The 14,352-nt window shown below is 58.8% G+C and overlaps 1 protein-coding gene across 1 annotated transcript in view; it reads left to right on the top strand.

Moving 5' to 3' along the window:
* Gnb5 (G protein subunit beta 5) overlaps window positions 1-14,352 on the top strand; it is an 18,251-nt gene that overhangs the window by 1,656 nt on the left and 2,243 nt on the right. Inside the window, exons 2-11 of the mRNA XM_033765328.1 lie at window positions 2,119-2,304; window positions 3,072-3,158; window positions 4,634-4,726; window positions 5,605-5,916; window positions 7,490-7,531; window positions 7,967-8,043; window positions 10,873-11,005; window positions 11,635-11,778; window positions 12,791-12,882; window positions 12,977-13,025. Coding sequence (XP_033621219.1) covers window positions 2,119-2,304; window positions 3,072-3,158; window positions 4,634-4,726; window positions 5,605-5,916; window positions 7,490-7,531; window positions 7,967-8,043; window positions 10,873-11,005; window positions 11,635-11,778; window positions 12,791-12,882; window positions 12,977-13,025 — 1,215 coding nt within the window. The remainder of the gene's footprint in view (window positions 1-2,118; window positions 2,305-3,071; window positions 3,159-4,633; window positions 4,727-5,604; window positions 5,917-7,489; window positions 7,532-7,966; window positions 8,044-10,872; window positions 11,006-11,634; window positions 11,779-12,790; window positions 12,883-12,976; window positions 13,026-14,352) is intronic.

Genomic DNA, 14,352 nt, shown 5'->3' with positions numbered 1-14,352 from the left:
GCTCGCAGCTCGCCGGGTTGCGGTGTGGGGCCGCGGCTGCAGACACAGGGCCCTGGCCAACGCAGGAATCGGGGTGCGGGTCCCAGTCTGTGCTGCTTAGGAGTTGCCCCGGAAACGCTTCCCTGCACCTCGCCCCAGGATTTCTGCTCAGTCTTCATTGGCCGGGCGAGGGCCCTGGAGCTCCGCAGGGGAAACTGAGGGAAGACCTAACGGGTCGCTCCCCACACTCATAGAGCTGTTTCTGACGTCTGGGACAAAGCGAGGTGGGTGTGGGGTGCCTGGAAGTGGGACCTCCGAGCTCACCTCTCAACACATGAGGCAGCTGAGGCACAGCCGGGCTAAAGGGATTGCTGAAGGAGCGCCGCTGATGCTGCTGAAGCCAGGGCTCCCCAGCCTTCCCTGCCGCCGGCCTCCAAGGTTCATGGAGGGCTCCCCGGAAACGCCTTGAATAACAGTGCGGCCTTTTCTGGGACAAGTGACCTGCCTGAGGAATGATGGCCTTCAGCTTCCCCACAGGGGACCCCAGGCAGACTTGGTCACCCCGAAAGAGGATGCTCTTTTGGAAGGAAAGCCCACCTGTCCCCCTGGTTTCCTAGGTGGGGCTTCCTTTGACCCCAGCCCCACAAGAGTGGCCCTCAGGACAAGAGCTCTCAGCTTGGGCCGGGAGTTTAGCTCAGTGGTTCCGCCGCCTGCCTCACAAGGACCCGAGTTCGATCTCTGGTACCAAAAATAAAAAAGAGTTCTTAGCTGGAGTGAAGGGAAGGAGGCGCAGATGACTGTCAGAGGCGCCGGGAGAGTACAGGGACAGGCGGTCTCTGATGTGTGAGGGTGGGTGGAGGGTCTCGGAGCCTCTCTGTGCCTGGCCCCAGCTCCGTCCTGCGTGGCAGTACACCCTCAGCTCCAGTCCAGATGGCTATGGGGAGCTGCCTCTTGCCCTGTGAAGCCCCACACAGGTGTACTGGGTCCACACCTTTACTCTCACCTGTCCTGGTGTGAGGGAAGAGGGTCGTGTCCCCTGGAGGAAGAGCAGCTGGGCTGGGCACAGGTCCGTTGTCAGCTTGGGGCCTTGCAGCAGGCTGGAGAGTGGCCGGGATTTAGCTTGGGAATTAGGCTGCCTTTGTTGCCCGCAGCCGTGGAGCGGGGGACCCAGAGCTGGGGCGGGAGGAGCAGGGCGGCTGTGTCCCCTGCAGCAGCCTTGCAGTTGACAGGTCCGCTTCCCACAGGCACGACCCAGCCTGCTTCACAGGCCCAGATGGACCTCTCCCTGTGGGCTCTGAGGACTGTCCCTTCTGGAGGCCACAGTGAGGTTTCCAAAACTGCGTCAAGGGCCTTGGCTGGACGCCAGAGGCTGTGGCTTATTCCTGAGCAGAGTGTGCCAGAGGCCTCTCTCTACCTTTGCCTGGCGTTTGTGTTTTGTTGCAGTGCTGGGGATCACAGGGCCTTCACACTGAGCTATGTCCCCAGCCTTTCTTCATATTTTATTTTGAGGCAGTGTCTCACTAAGTTACTGAGTAGCCCAGGCCAGGCTGAAACTGGGGGTCTTCCCACTTCAGCCTCCCAGAGCACTGGGGTGACACGCGCACCACTGCACTTGGCTGCTGTACAGTTTTGCACTGTGGTTGCACAGGTGGCCCTGCAGCCCCTGCTTGTCAGTGACAGGTGGAGGTGGCCGGCTCATCCCAGTTTGCTGGGGACTTTCAGGTGTAAGATGCTCTTGAGTCCCATGCCAGCTCTACCGCTGGACTAAAATTGCCGAAAGTCTTGCCTTTAAAAACCAGGACAACAGAATTGGAGGTGCTAAGCTAGGAGAGCGAAGCCTTCTGAGCGCAGGACCCCTGTCGCCTGTGCCGACGTCCCCTCTGCAGGGCCCTCTGCCCACCGTCACCCTTGGGCCAGCATGGTCAGGCAGTGGCATGTGGGGTTCTCTGCTCCCCACACCCCTGCTGCTGTCCTCCCTGTGTCCTTGTCCCCTCTGCCTATGTGACCCTGCCTGGGTGGGCGTCCCCCACCTCGTCCCACAGTGTCTGCTGTGGCCCCAGCCGGGCCCGGCTCCCGTGTGCTCTGGAGGCCCTGCATTCACGCCTCTTCTGAGAAGCCGGACGTCCTTTGTGCCAGCAGGAAGAGCCCGCTCTGCCATCCCGGCCCCCAGAGGACTGTGACCGCTGCTTCCACGTCACAGCTCTGCCCCTGCCTGACCTGCTCCTCCCTCGTCCTTTGTTCTGCTGGGCCTGCGGGAAAATTGGAGTTGTGCTCCCATCTCAGGGTCTGCCCTGGGACCCCTCCCCGCCCAGTGGCGTTTGCCGTGTAACAAGGAGTTGGGCAAGCATGTGGCGTCTGTGGAGCCGTGACCCAGCTGGTCACACCACTCAGACCTACGGCTGCCCTCCCCTGCTCGAGTGCCCACTAGAAAGCTGCACTTTGCGTTAGAAAGCGTAAAAGGTACATCCACGTATACTGGGAAGGTTTCCGAGTTTCATTAGGTTAAAAAACCAAAAGCAGCAAAGTGCCCAGTGCTACATGTGCGCCGGGATCCCATTGGCTTATACCAGAGCTGCGCGCGCGCGCGTGTGTGTGTGTGTGTGTGTGTGTGTGTGCTGTGCTTGCGCGTGCGCAAAGATAGGCGAGAAACCTGGCATCCAGAGGGGAGCGAGAGGCAGAGCCACTGATGGGGTGGGCATCAGGGCCCGGAGAAGGCGGGTGAGGGACCTCTCAACTTCAGGGATGCCTAACCTGGCACTTGCCGGAGGACAGCTGGGTGCAGAAAGAGAGCGGAAAGACCAGGTTAGCAGTGGGAGTGCTGTGCAGATTCCCGGCTCCTGCGCAGCTCCAGGCAGATGGAGGGCTGCAGGCTGCAGGCAGGCCAGCACGTGTCACCTTCACCGTGAGAAGCCGTGTACTGTTCTGCCGGTCTAAATAGATCCTGGATGTTTACCTCAAAGGCATTCCTGCCAGCGCCTCGGCCCAGTCTGATTTTGTAGTGAGGGAAACACAGGCTGTAGCACCCTTCTTCATCAGCACAGCCAAGCTGCTGGTGCCTTTCTGGGGAGATGGCACCTGCGTCCCTCCTGCAGCACGTGGTCAGACGGCAGATGGCCCGGCCCTCACTCCCACGCTGTGCCCCTGCCCTGGTCCGACATCCGCGAGCCTCTGAGGACGCGGTGTGGGGTGGGAGCTGCAGGGCCGCCCTGCCTCTCAGCCGTCCCACTTCTGAGCGGGGGCTGGGGTAGGCCGTCGTGTTCTCCCAGGGCCGGCGAGCCCCTGGCTGGCTGGCGTGGGGCCGCGGTGCCACAGGAAGAGGTTTGGAGGCGTCTTGGTAACGTGCTGCGACTCCAGCCTCATGCCTGGCCGAGCACTCCGCGCCTGCTGCCTCACGCGCTGGCCTCTAAGGCTTAGGGAATGTTCCTAGCACGCTCTTCCACAGGGGATCGATTTTAGGCATGGAGACTCCATTCTCTGCACGGGGCTGGAACCCAGGCCCTGCACGAGCAAAACAAGCATTCCACCCCCGAGCCACCTCCCTAGCCTTTTTACTTAATGTTACTTTGAGACAGGGCCTTGCTGAGTTGCCCAGGCTGGCTTTGAACTTTCAACCCACCTGCCTTAGCCTCAGAAGGAAAAAGGGGAGCCTGTCTGCCCCAAACCCAGCTCCTACAGATAACATGCAGAACACATTTAGCTGGTGTCTGTTATTTTAAATTATTTTAATTCCTTCATTGAATGGTTGCAAGCTCTGGCGGAGAGAAACAGCACAGAGTGGGTGGGGAGCCAGTCTGCACGTGGGAAGGAGAACATGGGAGAAGGAACTAACAGCTGCACGTGTGCGTTCGGGTGATGTGAGCGGAGCCCTGGAGATACCTGGATGCTGACCTGGGAGAGGCGAAGAAAGTGTCCACCATGTATCAGATGCATGAGTGCGCTCCCGGAGGGCTGCACTGCACACCTGTGTCAGGGCCGGTGAAGTGCAGTGAGTGCATCTCTTTCAGCCTCGCTCAGTGGGCTTTGTGAAGTGTGTGCCTGTGAAACGGGATGCAGCACTTTGCAGGATAGCCAGTGTGTCTTTCCTGTTGTTTTTCTTTCTGCAGTGCTGGGGAAGGAACACAGGGCCACTCACAAGCTCGCTCCATGGGGGCTCTACCACTGAGCTACATCCCCAGGCCCCTTAATTTTATTTTTGAGACAGGGTCTTGCTAAGTTGCCCAAACTGGCCTTGAACTTAAGACCCTCCTGCCTCAGCCTCCTGAGTAGCTGAGATTACGGGGTGTGCCACCGCGCCTGGCTAACACATTTTTACAGCTTGGGTTTTCAGTCTTTTGCACACCTCTGTTCTTTCATCAGAATGAAGTGGGTACCTAAAAGAACCAAGATTTCTTGTGATGTCCTGATCGCAGGATGGGCCAGGAAGGAGGAACAGGGGTTGGGACAGGAAGAGCTGGGTGACGGACCATTGGGAGGTGGAAGGGGCGGGCGATGGGCTTCTAGGACAGCAGCATCGGGGAGACGACAGCTGTGGCCATCAGCCATGAGCACAGTGAGAGCAGTGAGTCCCTGCGGAAACAGGAGAGAGCAGAGGCCTCCTTGGTTAGAGAGGAGCGAGGCTCGGAGCTGCCACCCCTGTCCCCGACTGGCCCGGCAGGAGCCCCTGGTGGGCGTCACAGTGTCACGCACCTCTGTGTTCCCGCTCTCAGAGCGCCCCGCCTCGGTGCCACTCCTGGCCCGGGACCCAAGGGTGAGGCAGCGGAGCTAGCTGGGGTCACTGTTCTGCGGTCCTTTGAGAGAGCGCTGCGTGGTGGAGGTGGGGGAAGCGCTCCCCGAGTGTGGCCGTGGGCGCAGGGTTCCCTGGGCGGGAGGCGGCCAGCGCTGTCCCCTGGTCCACGTGCTCGCCTGGGCTGAGGGTCCCCAGGAGGGGGAGCGTGGAGTCGCCCCATTCCTGCCCCAGGGGGGCCGTCCCCTCCACGGATCCTGGTCTGGGCATGGCCTCCTGTGAACTCCTCCGTCCAGTTCCTCGCTGCTGCCTAAGCTCAGAGTGGCTCTCAGGACAGGACGGGGCCGCCCGGCACACCCCGCTGCAGGCGGTACCGTGGGTGAATCACATGTGGTCTCTGCATCCCTCGGTATTTGTGTATGGTTGAAAATACGGCAGATATCTCGATGTTTTAAACTCGGTGAAACACACGTGGCCATGAGTCCCCTCTCCCCGCTTCAGCCGCACTTAATCTCTCTCGCCGCTTGCGGAAGCACTTCTGGAAATTTTGCTTTGCGTCTCTTCATTGTGCAGTCCTGGCTGCCTTGGTGTCCTGAACGGGTTCAAAACGATCCCCTCTCGTGGTCGTCGTGACTTGGGGCACAGCGAGAGTTGCACAATGCCGGACTGAGTGAGTCCAGTGGACGAGGACGCAGCCCACGTGTGTATGAGCTGCCTTTTCTTGGATGGCCCTGGGCAGCGGCAGGCACTGTATTTTTATCACACCTCGTAAATGTCCCCCCGGGAAAGAGGGCTTCGGAGCTGCTTCGTAAAGTGACAAGGGACGGTGGGAAGAGGGTGCTCAAAGTGGGGTGAGGAGAATTCGTGGCAGCTCGTCCTTGGTGTAGATTTTTAAAAAGTAAACATTCACCATATCCTCGATCACATGCTGTGTACAGAAGGGAGTGCTTGGAAAGCACGGTGTCCTGAGCAAACCCAAGGGGCAAGCCCTCAGCTCCGTGTGGCCGAGGCCTGACCGAAACAGCTGGGCCTCCTGTGCCTGCCCTGAGCGCGGGGCTGATGGACGCTGTCTCCCAGTGCACCAGGTGGCGGAGCGGGTGGAGGCCCTGGGCCAGTTCATCATGAAGACCAGGCGGACCCTCAAGGGCCACGGAAACAAGGTGCTGTGCATGGACTGGTGCCGGGACAAGCGGCGGATCGTGAGCTCCTCCCAGGTACGCAGTCAGGCAGAGGCTCCTCTGAGGGACGCGGCAAGGAATTCTCTCGCGCCTCGCTGGTTTGGGGCTTTGAGACCAGGAGGGGTTGGGACGGTGTCGACCACTTTGATTTTTGTGAGCTGTGCCAGATCATTTCTTCCTGGGTGAATCCAAGGCCTCATTTGTGAGAGAGCCGTTTTTAAAGTTTCTGCACAAATGGAGGACGTAAGATTCCACCCGTGGCACTCTGTCAGCTCGGGTATTTCCAAGCTTACGGCTTAGAGGACAGATTTAAGTGAGTGTTTAGAAAGTGCCTGCTCGCTAGCACTCACCCAGCTCACGGCTTGGGCAGAGCAAGCTGCCCCGCAGCCCCGAACTCTAGCAGCCCACGGCCGCGTTTTCACATCGCTTTTGTGTGCATGTGTGGTACATAAAGTGCAAACCGGGCTCCCAGGAGGCGTCGGTGAGCCAGATTCTTGGCATCAGCCCAGGTCTCTCACTGTTCTTGTCTCCCACCCAGCTCTTCAGAGAGGATTTATCTTTTCTTAACCTGTGTAAAGCTGTGCATGTTCTAGATTCCACCCACAGTCCATCTCTGTCCCTGTCAAGTTGGACAAGGTAGTTATTATCAGCCTCCTGTGTCACCTAAGGTCACACATGGGGCTTGCTTTTTATTATTTATTATTATTATTATTTTGTGTGGTGCTGGGGATTGAACCCAGGGCCCCAGCACTGAGCTACATCCCATCCCTTTTTCATTTTGAGACATGTGCCCTGCTCAGTCACTAAGTTGTCCAGGCTGATCTTAAACTGGTGATCTTCCTGCCTCAGCCTCCCAGGTGGGATTACAGGCGTGCCCACCCCACCTAACCCACCCATAATAAATTTACCACTCCAGTGTGTTAAAGAAACACTAGAAAATAAAACATTTTTACTCCTGCTGCCCCATTCCACTTTGGAACATTTTTTTCTAATCTGTCTTTTTCCAAAGCTTGTTTTTATAGAGTGGTTGGCAAGCAGAACACTCTGGCTAGCTGGGGTGAGGAAGGCACCCGCACCCTGCTAGGGGCTGGGAGAAGAAGGATGTGGGGGTGAGGGCCCCAGGGGGACTCAGACGACCTTGAGTCAGCCTTGCCACCCCCCACATAGAAGGCGGAACCAGGCCACAGGCGAGGGTGGGACCACAAGCCTGCAGCGTGCAGGCTAGCGCTTGTCCTGTGAGGGGACAGGGCGAGTGGCAGCAGGCGCGGGAGGCTGTGGTGTAAGGGGCACGAGTCGGTGCTGAGCCTGGGAGCCTGTGCTGGCCATGGCCAGGGCCTGGAGTCCTGAAAGGTCCCCGCCTGCATCAGGTCCTCGCCACACCCCATGTGGGTCTAGGGAGCCCAGCTGCAGCATCCCCACCCGGGAAACTGGCCTGTGGGACCGGGCTTGCGGGTCTCGTGTCACCCCCAGCACCCAGCATGGGCGCCGCCAGCAATAGGACGACGGTGTGGGTGGGGAGGGCAGGCCCTGCCCAGGGCCCTCAGGCCCAGCTCGTCCCATAGAGGACACGAGGCCTGGCCTGGCTGAGCCCTGCTCTCTCCTCGCACAGGACGGGAAGGTGATCGTGTGGGATTCCTTCACCACCAACAAGGTGAGTGCCCGGGAAGCCCGCTCAGGAGTATGCTGTACGGTGCTCTAGAGCCCGCGCCGATTTGGAAGGCTCTTCCGTGGGTGCTCTGAGCCCGGGGCCTGCTTGGACCTGGAGGGGCGGGCCGCCCCGCAATGCCAGCGCCTACTGCAGCCTGCACCCCAGGCAAGGCTGAAGCAGCGGGGTCTGGCAGCCGGTGGGGGGGACACAGACGCGGAGGAGGCCAGCGGGCAGAGTGCCCCCCAGGCACCAGGCATGTCCCTTTCCTGCGGGGGCCCTGGGGTCGGAGCAGGCCCCTGAGGAGGTGGCACCGCCAGGAAGGAGCCCCTGGGTGTCGGGGAGGAGGGGAGTCGAGCCGGCGTGGCAGGCAGCCCAAGGGACAGAGATTTAGCTGGAGCTGCGACCCTGCCTCCCCGTCCTCACCGCCCTGTGTTGCAGGAGCACGCCGTGACCATGCCCTGCACTTGGGTGATGGCCTGCGCCTACGCCCCGTCCGGATGCGCCATCGCCTGTGGGTAAGTGGCCGGGCCCTGCTCCTCCCGGGGTGCGTCACGGTGTGCTAAACCCTGTCCTGGACGGTCTGAGACAGGAAGCCCCAGAGCACCCCGAGTGTCCTCAGTGCAGACTAGCGGGTGCAGGTCAGACCTGTCCCCTGCGCTGTCAGGGCTGTGTGGGACACAGATCAGCACACACTGGGAGGCAGGCTCTGGAGTGTCTCCAAACCCTGGAGCATTTTCTCACTTCGACCCCGTGACTCCATGTGTAGGAGCTGGTGTCAGAGGACTGACCCAAAATGTACAAAAGCCATGCAAATGACATTTACTGTAGCACTTTTTTAAAAAAGGAAAGAAGTATATTCATGAAAAGGAAATTGTTGATGAACTGTGCTGTGTGAATCAAATGGAATATTACACAGACGTGAAAAGGGAAACTCTTAATTACAGCGAAAGGAAAGAACATCAAGGTTAGTAAGAAGGTGCCCCGTCTCTCCTGCTGGAGTTCGGTTTCACGGGATTGGCACCTGAAACATGCAGAATTCCCTGACCTGTGCTACACAGTTCGGGGACCATGCCCGGTATTTCTCCTGGGGTCTCAGCCATTCAGTGTAGTAAAATGAAGACGTGGGCTGCAGGTGACCTGTAGCCAGGGCCGCAGTGGTTGGGATGACGGACTCTGCAGCACTTCCCTTTGTAAGCGTTTCTACTTTTCATTTTTTAATGAAAGTATACAGTTATTTATTTATCTCCATACATTATTTTTTAAATCAGAAGAAAAAAGATTTTATTTTAAAAAAAGGAGAGCCTGGGCCCCAAGCAGAAGTTTCAGCACCTCTCCAGCCAGGCCACCCGGCCATCTTCCCAGGTCCACTCCTGTGGCTGTGCCGGGGGCCTTGCACTTGTGCCGTCTCGTGCGTGTCCGTGGCGTTTTCTAGCTTCTCAGTACTCAGGTGTCTCCTCCACGCACTGCCAGGGGCGTGTTTCTGCCAGGCACCTCCCACCTGCTTCCCCAAGGGACGCGAGTGGCTGCAGAGGAGACACGCATGTTACACGTGTGCATCCTGTGTGCAGCAGTTCACTCCGGGCGAGGAGGCAACCCTGCTCTCGTCCTGAGGGCCAGGTCCTGCAGGGTGGAGGTGGTCGCTGTGTTTGGGGAGCAGAGGGTGGAAATCAGAACCAGCTGCAGGGAGAGGTGGCAGGGCGGGGTCCACAGGCATCGCAGGTTGGAACACCTGGCCAACCTCCTGGCGACCAGGCCAATACCTCCAGTGTCCACTTCCTCTGGCATGTCGTGGAGCCCCGGCAGTTTCCCACTGTTGGACTCACTGTCCAGCAGCAGGGTCCTTCAGAAGCACCGGGGACACTCGGGCCCAGGGTCCCCTCCCGGCAGCAGAGGCCCAAACCATCTCAAGTGAGGCCAGGTACCAGCTGGCACAGTGACAGAGGCCTGTGATCCCAGCACTTAGGAGGCTGAGGCAGCAGGGTCACCAGGAGTTCGAGACCAGCCTGGGCTACATAGCAAGACCCTGTCTCAAAACAACAAAGAGATAAAGAGAAACACCAGGCCCTGGGCTCCGAATCATAGGGGCTGAGCCGCACCTTCTGCAGGTTGGGAAAGTGGTGCTGTGCTTGTTCCCACCCTGACCTTCCCTCAGTGGACCAGCGGAGAGTCCACAAGGGCAGGGGCAGCAGGGAAGAGGACCCACGAGGGCTCAGTGCCTCCTGGTGGCAGCTAGCGTGGGGGCTGCTGTCCTCCCAGAGGCCCTTCCGAGTCCCTGGCCCTCACTGGTGGAGGAGGGCAGCTCCTGTGCTGGCCATCTCGGAGGTGTGACAAGAACCAAAGCAGAGGAAGTGCATGTTTGTGACAGCATTTTTTAAAATGCAAGGGAGAGGCCACACATGGTGGTGCACGCCTGCGATTGCAACATCTGGGACGCTGAGGCAGGAGAGTCTCTTAGAGTTCAAGGTCTGCCTGGAATACATAGCAAGATCTTGTTTTGACAAACCGAAAATGAAATACAAAGGAGGATGAGGAAAGCAAAGGAACCAGACAGAAACCCTAACTGCTGTAGGTAAAAGCATCCCCTTCTCCCAGACCTTTCCCTGGAGCTAAGAGCTGCTCTGGCTGGCTTCCTGGTGGGGAGTGGGACACAGCGCCACTGCTCTGTGACCCCGGCTCCACCCCACAGTCAGACACGGGTGCTCAGGGGCATCGTGTCACAGGCGTGCACGACACATGCGTGGCCGTCGGGCGTGGACTCCATGCAGACACAGAAACCTGCCGCTGGGTCCCCGGCTTTCGGCCTGTCCTCGACTGCGAAGAAACATGACAAGTCCTGTGACAGCCTGGGAAACTGAGCTGAGGTCTCCTGCCATGTGTGGTGGGTGCAGAGATCGTGAAGTAAACACTGAGCACGAGGTGTGGCTGACCTGGGCCCTGAGAACAGCAGGGGCACCGAACAGGTGGCCGGTTGACGGCACTGCGTGGGGCTTGGCGAATTTTCTCAGATGTGATAAAGATGATGGTTCGAGATTCCCTTCCACAAGTGTGACAAAGTGTCTGTGAATCCAAGTGAAGGGATTTGGATATTCAGGATTATTTTTCAGTTGTGCTATAGGCTTGGAAATGTTCAGTGGTGCCTGCCTATAGTCCCAGCACTCAGGAGGCTGAGGCAGGAGGATCGCTGCAGGTTTGAGGCCAGCCTGGTCTACATAGTGAGACCCTGTCTCAAAACAGTACAAGTCAGAGCCGGGAGAGAGTTTATGGTCCGGGGACTGCTAAAGACCGTGCAGGGAGAGAAAGGGCCTGCGCCTCCCGCTGCCCTGACCTGTGGCCCCTGTCCCCAGGGGCCTGGATAACAAGTGCTCCGTGTACCCACTGACCTTCGACAAGAACGAGAACATGGCGGCCAGGAAGAAGTCGGTGGCCATGCACACCAACTACCTGTCAGCCTGCAGCTTCACCAACTCCGACATGCAGGTGCGCTGCTCCTCTCCCTGGCCCTCACCTGCGCAGCAGGGCACCCAGGTCCCGTTGGCCAAGCTCCTGTCTCCCCAGCGGGGTACCTCAGGCGGGAGCTGGGCACCTGGCTGGCGTGGGGCTCCATGTCCCACCCTGCAGTGGAAGCCGGGGGCATCTGCCCTGGGCTGTGGCACTGGTCTGTGGGCTCAGATGCTGCCCCTTGAGCTGGGGCCACTCACCGGATCTGACGACGCCAGCGTCCCCTCCACCACGGACGAGCATGTGGCAGCCGGAGGGACACCTGTCCCCCCAGCCACTCAGGAGGCTGAGGCAGGAGGACCACAAGATAGAGCCTGAGCAACCTAGCAAGACCTTGTCTCAGTATTTTTTAAAGGAACTGGGGCTGTAGCTTGGTGGTAAAGTGCTTGCTCAGTCTGCATGAGACCCTGGGTTCAAAACCCAGTGCCCCCTTCCCAGAAAGAAAACAAAGCAAAAAGACAAGAAAGCGAGCCATGAAGCAGAGGGAGGCTGTTCACAGATGTCCCTGGTGCCTCCTGTCCGGGAGCCCGCTGCAGACAGCTGGGGTCCTGCCGCTCCCCGCACCCCTGGGCACCGGCCGTCCCCGACCGTCCCGTATCCCCCAGCAGATCCTGACGGCCAGTGGCGACGGGACGTGCGCGCTGTGGGACGTGGAGAGTGGGCAGCTGCTGCAGAGCTTCCACGGGCACGGGGCCGACGTGCTGTGCCTGCACCTGGCGCCCTCGGAGACCGGGAACACCTTTGTGTCCGGGGTAACGGCTGGGCCGGGTCCTGGGCCTCCCCCTGGGAGGGGTGGGGAGTCCGAGCTTCCCCACCGCGCCCCTGCCACTGGGTCCGCAGGGGGACCCCCGTCTTCGGTCCAGACGCTGTGACTAGGGGAGCCCGTTAGGGGAGCCGGCTCGGGGCGCCACTGAGTGCACCGACCCTAAATGCCGGGAGTCCTTCCTCCGGCTTCGTGATAGGGCTCAGGAAAACAGATGCATCCAGCAGAAAGGCGGCTCGTGAAGACACGGCGCTGTCCTTGTCCGCCTTGTCACTGGGTCTCTTCTTCACAACCAAAACGAGCGTGAAGGGGAACGTTTTGAGTTAATTCAGGACATCGAGGCAGCCAGGACACTCGGGAAAGAGGACTCCAGAGATGAGTGTTCATAGCAAGGGGAGGATTTACGGCTGTGTGTCCTAGTTTAAATGTTCACCGCAGTTTTCTGGCACACCTCGTACCTGACGTCCCTCGGATAGCGCTTGCATCTGACAGGAGGTGTGGTGCGAGGGCAGCTGCCCTGGCAGCCCAGGCGAGGTGCTGAGATGTGTGGGGCTCGTGCGGAAGGTGCCCCGCCCTGCTCCTGCCTGCCAGGGGACGGGGACGGTGTGCACGGAGGAGGAGGAGCTGGCTGCCTGCCCCAGCTCTGAGTTTCACGTCTGTGGATCCGGCTGCCCAGTGCTCGGCCTGTCCCTGGTCATCACTGCAGTGGTGGAGGGGCTGACAGTGAGGACACAGGACAGGGCTGCTCACTCGAGGTCGCCCACAGGGACCCGCCCCTTCGTGGGTGCATGGGTGTCCCACACCTGGCGCTCCGCGTCATGTGCAGCATGATAGACAGAGGGAGACTCCGAGCCCCCGAGGGTTCCAAGACCCCGCGGCCAGTGAGGGGCCGTGCACCTGGACCCCGTCCAGGGCCCCGCTGGCTGCAGCCCCCAGGCTCGGGGCACGTGAGGCCACAGGCAGGAGGCAGTGCCCGTGACATGCAGGCCTCGCGTCCACAGGGCTGTGACAAGAAGGCCATCGTGTGGGACATGCGCTCCGGCCAGTGCGTGCAGGCCTTCGAGACCCACGGGTCGGACATCAACAGCGTGCGGTCAGTGGGGTGGCAGGGGGAGGTTTCGCCTCGGGGCCAGGCAGGCCGTCCTCGGGCAGCTTCTGCGGAGGTCCTGACCCCCCTCCCACCGCAGGTACTACCCCAGCGGGGACGCCTTCGCCTCGGGCTCCGATGACGCCACGGTGAGTCCCGCCCCGCACCTACCCGGCACAAGGGGCACTGCGGCATTTTGTTTCTAGAAAATGACTCTTCCAGTTGCGGGAGTGGTGTCTACTCCGTGAACAACTCAGGGGCCAGAGAAGTGACCATAGGAAGGTCACACGAGGATGGGCTCCTTTTCCTCCTCGAACAGAATGCCTCATAATTTGCCTTTCTCTGCGTAGAAAAGTCTGTGAATGTTTTCTCATGCTGATATTTTTCTATATTTTCTTAATGGTTCAGTAGTGGACACTTAATACAAATGAATGGGATAAGCAACTGAGACCTAAAATTTGACCTTTGATTTTAAATATTTAATTTGTTCCTACCAGACTGCTCAACAAAAAAAATCACTGGTGTTTAAAAAACTGAGTCTGTAGTAGTCCAAGTTGTAGACAGGTCATCGGTTACTCAGCTGGTCTTCAATTTTTAGACAGTTAGCTATTCTCAGAGGTGCGAACTCTCAGAGCTTAGAATTTACTAAGCCAAAGTAGACCTAGATTTAAGTCTTTTAGCACTACTTGCAAGTTGCTTTTTTTAAAGGGAAAAATATTTTTTATTTTCCTCAAAAAATGTTGTCAAATATCACCTGGGTGTGGGACATATTTCTGTAGTCCCAGGCACTTAGGAGGCTGAGGCAGGAAGATCCCTTGGCCCCAAAAGTTGGAGGCCTGTAAGACCCTGTCCCACCTGGTACTTAGCAGGACCCATCTCAAAATGAGAAGGGGGTAGGACTGTGGAAGGCTCTGGGTTCCCGTCTCCGGTGTCGTAAAAGCAAAATGATATCGTTAAGAGGAGCTTCCATGTTGCTGTCCTGCTCTGGAAGGAATTACAAGGGAATAGACTCGAGTTTCGATAATGAAAATACTCAAAATTGTATGTCAAAAGCAAATATAAGGACACATATTTTGGGAAAAATTCTTTCTATGTATGTGGTAGACCAAGTGAAAATCCTTTGACAGGAAGGGGTGGCCTCGTCAGTAAAGTGAGCACCACCTCACGCACACGTGCACACGGCACCAGTGCAGACACCTGAAAGCCGCAAAGCTGGACCTGCTTTAAAGCTCTGCAAAAGTTTGCAACGTGACCTCGGGTCATTTTGCCCGTGGGCCCAGCAGGTGCTGTGGGGAGGGGCTGGGATCCCCTTTCCAGGGAGCTCAGCAGGGGCACCCCGAGCTCTGAGACGGCTCTGAGGCTGCCGTCGCGGAGAACTGGAGCCATGCGCGGCTGTCCACGCAGCAGGCAGCAGGCAGCGTGGACCCCTGAGCAGGGTCGGCCGTGGTCACGTGAGGGGCGTCCGCGTCATGGCCA

Source organism: Fukomys damarensis, unplaced genomic scaffold, assembly GCF_012274545.1.
Source record: "Fukomys damarensis isolate Sample0158 unplaced genomic scaffold, DMR_v1.0_HiC HiC_scaffold_17, whole genome shotgun sequence".
Classification (NCBI taxonomy): Eukaryota; Metazoa; Chordata; class Mammalia; order Rodentia; family Bathyergidae; genus Fukomys; species Fukomys damarensis.
Note: the sequence above shows the minus strand (reverse complement) of the source record. Positions and strands in the feature narration are given on the sequence as shown.